The sequence below is a fragment of the Ochotona curzoniae genome, unplaced genomic scaffold, assembly GCF_017591425.1.
Source record: "Ochotona curzoniae isolate NIBS_2020 unplaced genomic scaffold, NIBS_Ocur_1.0 contig_4792, whole genome shotgun sequence".
Taxonomy (NCBI): domain Eukaryota; kingdom Metazoa; phylum Chordata; class Mammalia; order Lagomorpha; family Ochotonidae; genus Ochotona; species Ochotona curzoniae.
Window position 1 is genome coordinate 8,819,032 of NW_024466389.1, and position 11,704 is coordinate 8,830,735.

General features: G+C 51.6%; 1 protein-coding gene across 1 annotated transcript; it reads left to right on the top strand.

Annotated features, from left to right (window-relative positions):
• Positions 1 to 2,223: 2,223 nt before the first annotated feature.
• On the top strand, positions 2,224 to 11,610 carry LOC121161517 (chymotrypsin-like elastase family member 2A). Its single transcript, XM_040987948.1, has 8 exons — positions 2,224 to 2,263; positions 2,757 to 2,845; positions 5,413 to 5,510; positions 6,372 to 6,500; positions 6,893 to 7,029; positions 8,380 to 8,525; positions 8,746 to 8,898; positions 11,593 to 11,610. The coding sequence occupies exons 1-8, from the start codon at positions 2,224 to 2,226 to the stop codon at positions 11,608 to 11,610; spliced, it is 810 nt and encodes a 269-aa protein (XP_040843882.1).
• Positions 11,611 to 11,704: the final 94 nt, after the last annotated feature.

The window sequence follows — 11,704 nt, forward strand, 5'->3', positions numbered from 1 at the left end:
TGAATGCTCATTTGAGTCCCAGCTGCTCCACTTCTTTTTTTTTTTTTTTTGTGGGTTGGGGCGAAGATCAGATATACAGAGAAGAGGAGAGACAGAGAGGAAGATCTTCCATCCACTGTTTCACTCCCCAAGTGGCAACAACAGCCAGAGTGGAGCCAATCTGAAGCCAGGAGTTTATTCCAGGTCTGCCAAGCAGGTGCAGGGTCCCAAGGCTTTGTGCCATCCTCCACTGCTTTCCCAGGACACAAGCAGAGAACCAGATGGGAAGCTGGAACACTGGAATACAAAGCAGCATCCATATGGGATCCCAGTGGCCATAAAGAGAGGACTTTAGCCACTAGACTACTGTGCCAGGCCCGGCTGCTCCACTTCTGTTTCAGCTCCATGCTAACACATTTGGGGAAACAGCAGAAGATGGCCTAAGTACTGGGACCTGCGGGCCCATATGGGCAACCCAGATGGATTGCTTGGCTCCTGGCTTCAACTTGTGCCAGCCCTGGCTATTGTGGCCATCTGGGAAGTGAACCAGAGGATAGAAAATATCTCTCTTCCTTTCTCTCACTCTCTCTCTGACACTCTGCCTTTTGAATAAATAAATCTAGAAATAACAACGAAAAGAAAAAGCACAAAACATAGGCCCTCAGAATAGTACTTGGAGAGACTGCTATAGATTGCAGATACTATGAAGAAGGGTCTAGAATGTCACAGGAGTCAGAGGCAGAGCTAGAACTGGAACCCAAGCCCTCTGACAGCCAGCCCAAGGGGACCCGGCACCCCAGGCTCCTTCCTCTTTGTATGTTCGTTCACCGGGAGCTCTCCCAGCTCTTCCCAATCCTGCAATCAGGGATCAACTTATTCTCCAGGAAACCAGGCCCAGAAGGTAAGTGACAATCGGAGCCCCTTAGGCCTGAGTGAGGACTTGAGCCCGAGTGGCAAGAGCTGACACTCACTTTCCCTTGCTGCTTTGCTGGCTGGGGCACCAAGTCGAACTTAGATCACGGGGCAGGGATGCCCACAGTGAGGAGAGTGAAAAAGTAGGGAAGAACGAGAAAGCCCATCAGGAAGCCCTGCTCGCTTTCCCACCCTTTCTTCTCTAGCCAGCAAAGGGGATACACATTGTCACCTTTGGGAGCACCAATAAGCAACACTGGGGTGCGACCCACCTGGGTTCAAAGCTGCACCCTGTGTAATCCTGGGCAAGCCACTCTACCTCTCTGAGCCTCAGCTTCCTCCACCGAGGGACCCTCTGCCAGGGCTTCCTGAGACTTAGACTAGACAAGAACTGGAAGTGCATCCAGCATCCGTGTGATAGGCACGAGTTTGCCTTCCTTTGATTGCTTCCTTGTCTAAGAAGCACCTACTGGGAAATGGAGTCACCAGAGAAGTTAACAGCAACTGTCATCTTGTCAGTGGGCAGTAAAACACATCTGATCCATTCCAGGGATGTCCTCTAGGGCCAGCACCCCTGGACCCTGCCACTGGGACTGCCACATCCCAATAACATGGGTTTCCTGCCTGTTGCCTACAGAAGCACACTCCTGTATTTTGCAAATCCTCCCATCAGTGTTAGGAAGCCAAGCGGGCACACGTTTCTGTCCCTGCTCCGCAGACATACAGCCCATGGCCTGGAGACTAACTTGACTCGTCCAAGGTCACACTGCTTGTCGCAGCATGGCTTACAACAGAGTGTCTCCATCTCGGCACCAGTGACCCTTGGGATGGGACAAGTCCTCATCGTCCTGTGCATTGCAGGGAACAGAGCAACATGTCCGTCTACTCACTAGATATCAATGGGATCCCATCCCAGCCACAATGAGCAAAAATGTCTCCACATTTGGTCAAATATCCCCCATTTGCACTGGCCCCATTGAGAACTGCTGGCTCAGAACACTGTTTGCTCCACATGCAGGCTTAATCTTTGCAAATGCAACTCCAAGGTCCAACAACCAATATTTTTCTTCCTCCCCTAACGCACAACCTAATCTCTTCAAAGCAAGAACAGACATGTCAATATCCACTTTTGGAATATTTATCAAAATATTTGAGGGTGAGGGGTGGGAGAAAATGGAAAATAACTACTTGGACCCATGCCCTTTGTTCCACTGAGCTTTGAGAAAATTCCCATATTGCGTGCTCCTCAGATCTCTCACTGATAAACCCGTTCATAAAACTAGGCTGCAGCCGAAGCTAGACAGAGTTAGACAGAGCTAGACAAGACACACCATGATCTCGATCCTGCTGTTGTCTTCGCTGGTGGCTGGAGGTAAGCTGCACCGCCCAGGAATGCTGCTGTTCCATCTTCCACTAGTGGGCCCCCTTACTCCTCCCATGGCTGTCCTCAGTCTAGAGTTACTAGAAAGTGAGAGTGGGCATTCAGCACCGTGGCTAAGTTCCTGTCTGGGATGATCACAACCCATATTGGAGTGCCTGGTTTGAATCCTGGCTAGTCCACTTCCAATCCAGTTTCCTTGTAAATGGGCACCTTGGGAAGGAGCAGTGTTGCTCAAGCCCCTGACCCGTTACCCACTGCTTCCCTGGTGTTTACAGGAAGCTAGATCAGAAGCAGAGTAGCCAAGACTCGAAGTGGCTCTCTTACACAGGATGTGGGTGTCCCAAGCAGCGGCTTAACCCACTGTACCTCAGCAGTCACCCCAGACTGAAGATAGGCTATTTGGGGCTTAAGCATGTAGCAAGTGCCAGCTGATGCTGCTTGGGTCTGTGTTTCCTGAATTCACGAGCCTCTTCTGTTTCCGCAGTCCTCACCTCTGATGTCACCACAGTCGAGTCCCAGCAGTCTAGAGTGGTTGGAGGTGAAGAAGCAAAGGCCAACAGCTGGCCTTGGCAGGTGAGTCAGTCACATTATTCTTCACTTACCTCCTCCTCCAGGGCGACCACTGTGCTGGCCTGAGAGGCCAGTGTTTGAGAGGCCGAAAGACAGAGAGAAATAGAGGGATCTTGCATCTGTTGGTTCACTTTCTATGTCCACTAAAGCCTCAACTAGACCAGCCTGGAACCAGGCGCCTGGAATTCAATCAAGATCTCCCATGTGGGTGGCAGGAACCCAGCTACTCTGAGCCACCACCTGCTGCCTCCCAGGTTCTGGAAGTTAGAACTGGGAGCCAGAGCCAGGGCTGAACCCAAACCCTCCGACAAGGAGACCCGGGCTCCCCCATGGCTGTATTCACCACTAGGTCCAAGGCGTATCGCTCACAGCATTTTTTTTTCCTGTAGGAGTTGAAGGAGTGCTGTAGCTTGGGCCACGTTTATACTAAGAACCAATCAGGGCTACCCACAAAAGTACATCCTCGCCCTCTCATAGAAATGCATCCTTGCTTTAGGACCAATTAATGTCACTCTCAGACAATTCCCTACGCTGCCTGCTCCAATTTCCCTGAAGAAGTTCTTTTATTAGGGAAAGCAGACAGGTGTAGGTGGGTGAGACTCAGGTAAGGCATTGATTTGGGGAGAGAAAAATTAAGTGAGTATCACAATGGATAACACTTTAAGGCAGTTTTTTTTTAAATATCTTCTTATGTATTTGAAAGGCAGAAAGAGAGAGAACCTTCTATCCTCTTGTTCACTCCCCAAACGCCCACACAACCAAGACTAAACCAAGCTAAAACTTGGATCCAAGAAATCCATCCAGGTTTCCCATGTGGGTAACAAAAAATTCAAATACGTGGGCCGTCATCCTCTGCCTCCCAGGGATATTAGCAGGGAGCTGGACTGGAAGAGGAGTGGTCAGGACTTGAACCAGCACTCAGATACAGGATGCTGGTGTCCCGCCCACAAATTATGCTTCTAAACTGAATTTAATGCAATAATAGCAACACGGAGCCCCATCCAAGCACGACACCCTCTGTTGTCACCCCTACACTTTCTCTTGACCACGGCAAGGGCAGGAGCTAAGAGTGAGGCCAGGGTGTTGTTGGGCCCAAAAGGCTGGCAAAATGGGGTTGCCATTGATCAAGCCAGGCAAGCCTGAAGGAAGAGCAGGTGTGGGAGGAAAAGCAAAACTCTGGCGTTTCTGTTTGTTTTGTGAAGATTCATTCCTTGAGTTCTTCACAAGCGAAAATAAGAAAGAGATCATTCATCCCCTGGTTCACTCCCCAAAGGACTGCGACAGCCAGGGCTGGGCCAGGCTCAAGCCTGGAACTCCAGCCAAAGCCCCGAGGCCATCTTCTGCTGCCTTCCCTCCAAGGTGCACCTGCAGGGAGCTGGATCAGAAACAGAGCAGCTGGGACTCGAACCAGCACTCTGAAACAGCACCCATCCTAATAGCAGCTTACCCTCTGTGCCACAACGCCCACCCACCCCCAGGTCGATTCTCTTTTTCTGTCTTTCTTTTCTTTTTTATTATTATTTTTTTAGATATATGGATTATTTAATGACACAACCTTTAAAAACCAACCAAGCGAATTTGACAGCAAATTATATAACATTGTCAATGTCAAAAATGATGACTCATGATTTCCTGTCCAGGATTTTTTAAAGTAAAAGCTGATTTAAAACTTTTCCATTTTTTTAAATGTCTTGCCAAGATGTTTTCACCCATCCCAGCACTTTATACAACTTCTATATTAATTTGCTCACCAGCAAGACTCACGTGATGTCAGTTTCAGTTAGTATTCAGTTTCAGGCTGGGAGCTAAAGTGAAGGACAAATATATGGCTTGTTGGATCTTCATTAAAAAAGCTGGCTTCCAAGAAAGAAACTGAATTAATGGCATAGCTCGTACCAGGAATCTTAAAGGCTAAGGACCTGGCAACCATGCTTTGCAATTTCACAGGGACCCCTCTCGTGAGGGTGGCCGTGCCATCCTCACCATCCCACACCCTGCACACACAGAGTACCAGCCTGGTGTAGACATGTTAAACGGAAGGTCTACCTCCTGGGGAAGTGGCTCCCCCAAGAGGGAAAAGCCCAACACATCAACTTGTAGAAAGATGTTCAGAACAGAAATTTTTTTTTAAGTAATCTAAGTTTTTGATATTATGTTTATCATAGATTTTTGGGGTTCATTTTGATTTTGTATGCCGAGAGTTTTTATTTGAAGAAAATTTATTTATGTGAAAGGCAGGGAGGAAGAAAGCGACAGAGAGATCTTCCATCTACTGGCTCACTCTTCAATGGTTGCAATAGTTGAAGCTGGGCCAGGCAGCAGAAGGAGCCAGATCTCCATCCGGGTCTGTCACACGGTAGGGGGCAGGTGATTGAGCCACCATCCCCTGCTTCCTGACTGCATTAGCAGGCAGCAGGATGGGAGGCAGAACAGCAGAGATTCACAGACAGGGGTTTCACTCACTGCACCACAGTGCTGACTGCATAAGTTTGCACCTGACATGAGCAGCCTCGCCCTGGCCTTGCAGATAGAGGCCACCCTTGAGCTGCCACCTCCTGCCTTCTCCCCAGGTCTCCCTGCAGTACAGCTCCGGCGGCTCATGGTACCACACCTGCGGAGGGTCCCTGGTGCACAACCGCTGGGTTCTGACAGCTGCCCACTGCATCAGGTAACCGCCTTTCCCTTTCGCCTATGTGCTGCTGTGCAAGCGTGGAGGCCCACAGGGCCTGAACCATGCTTGTAAAGGCACCTTGCAAATGGCCACCTGTCTGGCTGAGATCCAGTCTTTATCAGTCTGTGGGTCAGTGAGCAGGTGGACACACAGCCCAGACTGCACAGTCTGAGCCAGGCCTTGAGATGGGGTACAGAGGAGATGCCCAGTTCCTGCCTTTTGGGGTCACCTCTACATGGCCTGGGGGTCTCGGGGACTTTTCCAAGCCTCAGGACTGTCATCTGCAAAAAGTGGAGACCCATGACCTTCCCAGGACCTCTGCTTGTCTCACCTTAGCCACTACAGTTTCTGTCTGGTCAATGTCGCCCCTCACTGGGCGTGGCCCCTTCCCTACCTACTCGGTAAGCTCCACAAAGTGGTGGGAGAAAAGGTGACGACCTGTGAGTCGGGGAATCCCAGCTTTCAGTTCAGGACTGTCACTGGCCATGGGACCCTGGGCTCATCACCACCACCCATCTCCAGGCCTGTTTCCCCACCTGAGACTGAGTGGTGGGGAATTCAACTAAAACAGCCCCCTGGAAGCCCAGTGAGTCCTGTCTTCTCTGCGTTCCTTTCCATTCCCCATGATAATATATTTTGCTCATACATCACAGGGAAGTTATACTCACTATGTAGTTATAGTTACTGTACCACACAGTTTCTGTTTTATTATAACTGATGGCCTTAGGGAAGAAAAATCCCCAAGCCCTAGAAGTGGGTCATGGCACAGGTGCCTTCTGGGGCCGTCCTTGAGTCACGGAATGGCAGGTCTCAAGGCCCAGGGGGAGCTCATGGTCTCTGCTTGGTCCTCTCTCCCAGCTCCTCCAGGACCTACCGTGTGGTGCTGGGCCGACACAGCCTCTCCAAGGCAGAGACTGGCTCCGTGACGGTCAGTGTCTCCAAGCTGGTGGTGCATGAGAACTGGGACGCCAACAAAGTCGCCAACGGGTACATTCTGCTGGGGTGCATCTGGGGGGCAGGGTGGCCAGAGGCATAGATGGGAGACTCACGGAGGCGGTGGGTTCAGTCCACAGGGTTGTGGCCCGGAGACTGGAATCTCCCACCAGTAAAGCCTGCAGGCTTCTTGTGCACCCAGGTGCTCAGTAACTTTGTATCTTACCGATACAAAGGGCTTTGTATGCCAGGCCCTAGGAACACTGTAGAGACCAGGTGTCAGCTTCCTCCCTGACCCCTCTGCTGGAACTCCCTCTAAGACCTTACAGATTTTCAAAGAAGCCCTACACCTGGCCTGCAGGACACACACAGATGTTGACACGGGTCTTAGCCCCAGGTGACAGAACTTTAACCTGCCTTCGTGCTCTGCCTTTTTGCTAACCCAGCTATGACATCGCCCTGATCAAACTGGCCAGTGCCGTCACACTGACAAGCAAGATCCAGACTGCCAACCTCCCACCTGCTGGCACCATTCTGGCCAACAACTATCCCTGCTATGTGACAGGCTGGGGCAGACTGCAGAGTGAGTAGGAGCTGGAACCTGGGTCCCCAGAGCGCTGGGGCGGGCAAAATGGGAGGGCAATGTTACCCCATCCAGACAGGCTGCACAGCCGAGACACATGAGGCTGCCTGGATCCAAATCTCAGCTCCTCCATTTCACAGCTATGAGCTGGCGGGTACTATTCCTCAGCCTCTTGGTACTGCACTTCCCATGTCCGGGGGACTTGGATAGTAACACCATCTACAGCTCAGGGTTGCTGCAAGCACTGAAGGAGGTGATGTTTGACAAGGTAGCTTGGCAGAACAGAATGAGGGTAAGAGAGGTCACATGACCTCCTCAGCATCACTCAAAGACGACTCCTGAACCGTACTTGTTCTGTGCCCTCAGAGCCCCTGGACTCTCCTGCCCCATTGAATCTCGTCCCCTGTGCCACCTACACCAGCTTACTCAGAGCCTGGTCAGGTGTGAGCCTCCTTGGAGATAAAACCTGAAGGTTGGCAATCCAGGGACAGTCAACCAGCAGGAGAATCTGCTCTTGGAAGATTCTAGAGGAGTGATGCCTGAGTCCCTCATGAGGCTTCCAAGGGTACAACCACATGTAGAAATATTCCTGCTGCCCTCCTAACTGGCCTGACTGGAAGGACAAGAACACACAGCACCCCATAGAAGTGAGGAGTAGCTGGGGAAGCACCTCAAGCTTGGAAAGAGCTGACACACACCCCTACCCTGTTTGTTTACCCAGAAAGCACTGGGACAGAACACACTTCATCAGAGACAGCATGAGGCAGGGAAGAGCCCGTATGCTTGGCTTATCATCCCAGCCCTGCTGATCATTCATAACCTGACAACCCACACTACAGAATTTCCATTTCCTTATCTGGACAATGGGAATACTGCTGGGGAAGATCAAAACAAACAATAGGAAAACGCATTATGCCGAGTGCTATCTGAGGGCCACTTACTCAACAGAGCAGTTTTGGCGAAACCACTTAGCTGCTTTTGGCTTCAACATTGAGTCCATCTGTTAAACAGGAATGGGTATTTATTGTGCAGAAAATTTTCAAGGATTCACATGTTTTGAAAAGTCTAATGATGCGCATATGCAGAATGACAGTAATACTGATCCTTGCCATTAGCAAGTGGTGATAATAATGCAGACATTTGTGGCAGCTCTGCCATACCACTCCAGAACATTCTTAACCCTGGGGAGGGACTCCAAACACCGAAAGACTTTCTACTTAAGTAACAGAAACCAAGGAAGTAATGGGGGCCAGAAAGACAGAGTCAGGATAGCACCTGGTATGGACCACCACTTCCTTTCTCGCTGGGGTCCCCTTCGTCCCTGTAACACTTCTCTCCGGTCTTGTGCAGCCAACGGGGCCAGCCCTGACGTCCTGCAGCAGGGCCGGCTGCTGGTGGTGAGCTATGCCACCTGCTCTAGCTCTAGCTGGTGGGGCAGCACTGTGAAGAACAACATGGTGTGTGCCGGAGGCGATGGGATCACCTCCAGCTGCAATGTGAGTACACACACTCAGGGCCCTTTCCACCAGGAGGCGTGGCTGGGGGTGTGCATCCTCCCACGCCCCGGGCAGAAGCACCTGGAAGCAACCCTGGACATTTCCAAACCTGACCTTTATCCCTGTGGTCTGGATGCTCTGGGCTTCTCTTGGAGTGTGCACCCCTGTCACCAGCAGCCCCTTGCCCTTCTCCACCACCCCTGATCCTGTTCTTTCACAGGGCGACTCAGGAGGACCACTCAACTGCCAGGACTCCAGCGGCAAATGGCAGGTGCACGGCATAGTCAGCTTCGGGTCCTCCCTCGGCTGCAACTACTACCGTAAACCCTCCGTCTTCACCCGGGTCTCCTACTACAATGCTTGGATCAACTCGGTAAGAGTCACATGTACCCCAAGTCCCGGGGGCCCCCTGGAGGGAAGCTGTAGACCTGGGTGACCCTTGCTGGGGTCTTGCTAAAGTGGAAAGAAATTTGGTAGGAGTGGGGGCGGTTGCCCTAGTCTAAAGCAGTGGGGCAGAGACTACCCCCAGGCACTGAGCGTGGGTTCCCTGCCAGGAGCAGGAGTTTGGTAATTGCTTCTCTGAGTGTGGGCCCAGACCTCACACTCCAGGACTGGAAAAAGTCCTGGGAACCTGCAAAGCCCAAAGCTGGAGAGTTTAACATCCACCCCCAATTCTTTAATTATTGGAAACCAGTCTTCCTAAAGCAGAGGTAGAAGACCTGAGAAATCACCAGGTCTGGCCCTGCCAGGGCAACAGCCGCTGGGGCTCAAAAACTAGTGCGTCTATAGCAGGCTACATTGCTAAGCAGGCCAGTGTGTGTGGCCTGCAGGAGAAAGGGTCCCCCAACTCTCCAACAGGGACCACAAACAGGTCTGCCCAGCGCAAGTGGCTTCCCAGGACTCAGGACTTTCAGCTTCGGACAGGGATTGTCTTAAGCAGAGGGGGTTAAGTTGGTTCCCTTTATTGTTGCGAGTGTGTCCCAGGAGAGCTGGTTTCTAGAACTTTCCACCCTGGCACAATTGCTGCTTTATTTTTCAATCCATACATAGTGTTTTTTTAACAGCCATTAAAACCACTTGTAAAATAGTAACAGCTGACATTCCCATGAGGGAACGGTCATGGATATGAGCAGTAGTGGGTGGCAGCAGTCAGAACTGTGACAAGGAAGGGATGGGGGGGGCGGGGGGTGGCCAGAAGCAGCGCCACGCCCAGAGATGTAGGTGATGTTATCAGCTCTCCACTGATACAGAAATTTTTTAAACTGCCTCCCGGTGTTGCCACACCTCAGTTTGCTGTTCTGTAAACTGGGACTCTCAAGACACACTTAGGGGCTAGAGAAAGTAGGGGCTGTGAGATTGGTGACAGGGCCTCCCAAAGGGGAGCTGGCATCCAATCCCATTATTTGAACATGCTACAATGAGTTAAATGACACCCCATGAACACAACTAGATCTGCAGTGGGCAGGGTCTTCTATGCTTTCCCTTTAAGACTTGGCCAGTTCCTTGTCCTCTGGTCTGTCTATGGGCATTTCTGTCCCAACAGGTGGTAATAGGCCCCAGAGACACCCAAAAAAGTTTGTTGAAAAAAAAGAAATTCAGCAAGAGAAGGGCCACTATTACTGCTCCTATTACTACTAATTATTATGATGATGATGATGATGATATTGTAAACTGGGGCAGCAACCACAGTCCAGCTTGGCAGAGGAAATTAAGGGCAACCATGGAGGTATCATTAGCGTTTCAAAAGAACCTGGCCTGAGACTGACTGGGCAGAGAACACCCAGGGCCTGTGCCCTGCCCAGTCCTAGGATCCTTTGCCAGCCCCCACTGCTGTGTTGGTCATAGTGCAGCTGGTCCTGGTGGCAACTTGGGGACAAAGGCAGGAGCCGAGAACAACAGTCCTGATTTGCTGTCCCATCAGCCGCTGCTGCCAGCTACAGCGGGGACACAAGCAGGATGGAGTGGGCCAGGGCCAAAGGCACAGCCAGATGGCAAAGGGACTCAACGGGTAAAGCAGAACTGGTGAGGCAGCTGAGCAGAGGCCCCCACATCCGTGGGACCAGTGGCCAGGGCAGACACACAGGTCGGGGGACAAGTTCCAGGAGAGAGAATGGCAGGTGGTCACAGTCCTCTGGGGTCATTGCCCACAGCAGCTGCATGGGGCAGTTCCCTGCTCAGAGCCCAGAGCCGCACGCAGCTGCTATAGCCGGGGTGCCTGGGCACACCTGCCACGATAACTGTCCCAAATGGGTGACACGCCAAGGTCAGAAAGTTGCCAACAAGACACAGAGAAGCAATATCGGGAGGCAGGTGGCCAAGAACATTCAGGCTTCCAGCAAATGTCCACCAAGTGACAGCCACGTGGCAACCTTCAACAATCGGCTGCATTTCCTTTGCTAGAAGGTTGTGTGTACCCCGTGCAGAACCATCTAACGGGATATAGGAGTGTCCCAAGTAAAAGAGTAGGAGTTCCCCTTCGTTTCTTCAACTCTGCTCTTCAGCGTTAATCCCTGCTAACAGGCCGGGAGAGGTGCGATCTGGCAACACAGACGCACGCTGCCTCGTAACCAGAGCAGCCAGCAGCTTCTCTCCCGTGACATGTCACTTGTCCCCACGCACTCCCGTGTCACTCTGTTCGATAGCCCCGTGGTGTTCCAAGAATGAAGCTTCACCTGCTCAATATTTCTCACTCTTTGCGCCGCTGGTAGGACACACCTCCTCACTCGTGGGCCTGAACGCTGGTGCTGGCAGTCACTGCTGTTAAACAGCCTCCCAGGGCCTCCCAGGGCCTCCCAGGGCCTTGCACACAGGCACATGAGATCTGCAGTCCTGGTCATCCACACACTGGGTGTAACAGGTACCCCAGCCTCTTTCCCATAAGACCCCAGGAGGTTGACCAGATGCTGTGGTCGCTTCCCTTCCTCTCTCATCTCTTTATGGTTCCTGGGCCTCAAGTTAACTGCTGTTTGGGCTGTAGGGGGCTCATGAGAACAGGGCAGACAGGAAATGGCTCAGTAAGCCTCCATCGTGGGGTTAATGTCAACCTTTGCCTGTGTGTTTCCTGCAGGTGATTGCCAATAACTAATTGGGTGAGCGCGAGTCACCAGAAAGCTCAGGGACTGTCCGACTCGGGGAATAATAAAGTAATTGCATTGTGAATCACACCTTGGTGAGAGTCT

Excerpts from the sequence above, each read along its gene's own strand:
- LOC121161517 (XM_040987948.1), top strand. The coding sequence starts at position 2,224 with ATGATCTCGATCCTGCTGTTGTCTTCGCTGGTGGCTGGAG. Across the intron at positions 2,264-2,756 it reads GTCTTCGCTGGTGGCTGGAG|TCCTCACCTCTGATGTCACC; the intron begins GTAAGCTGCACC and ends CTGTTTCCGCAG. Across the intron at positions 6,501-6,892 it reads GCCAACAAAGTCGCCAACGG|CTATGACATCGCCCTGATCA; the intron begins GTACATTCTGCT and ends TTGCTAACCCAG.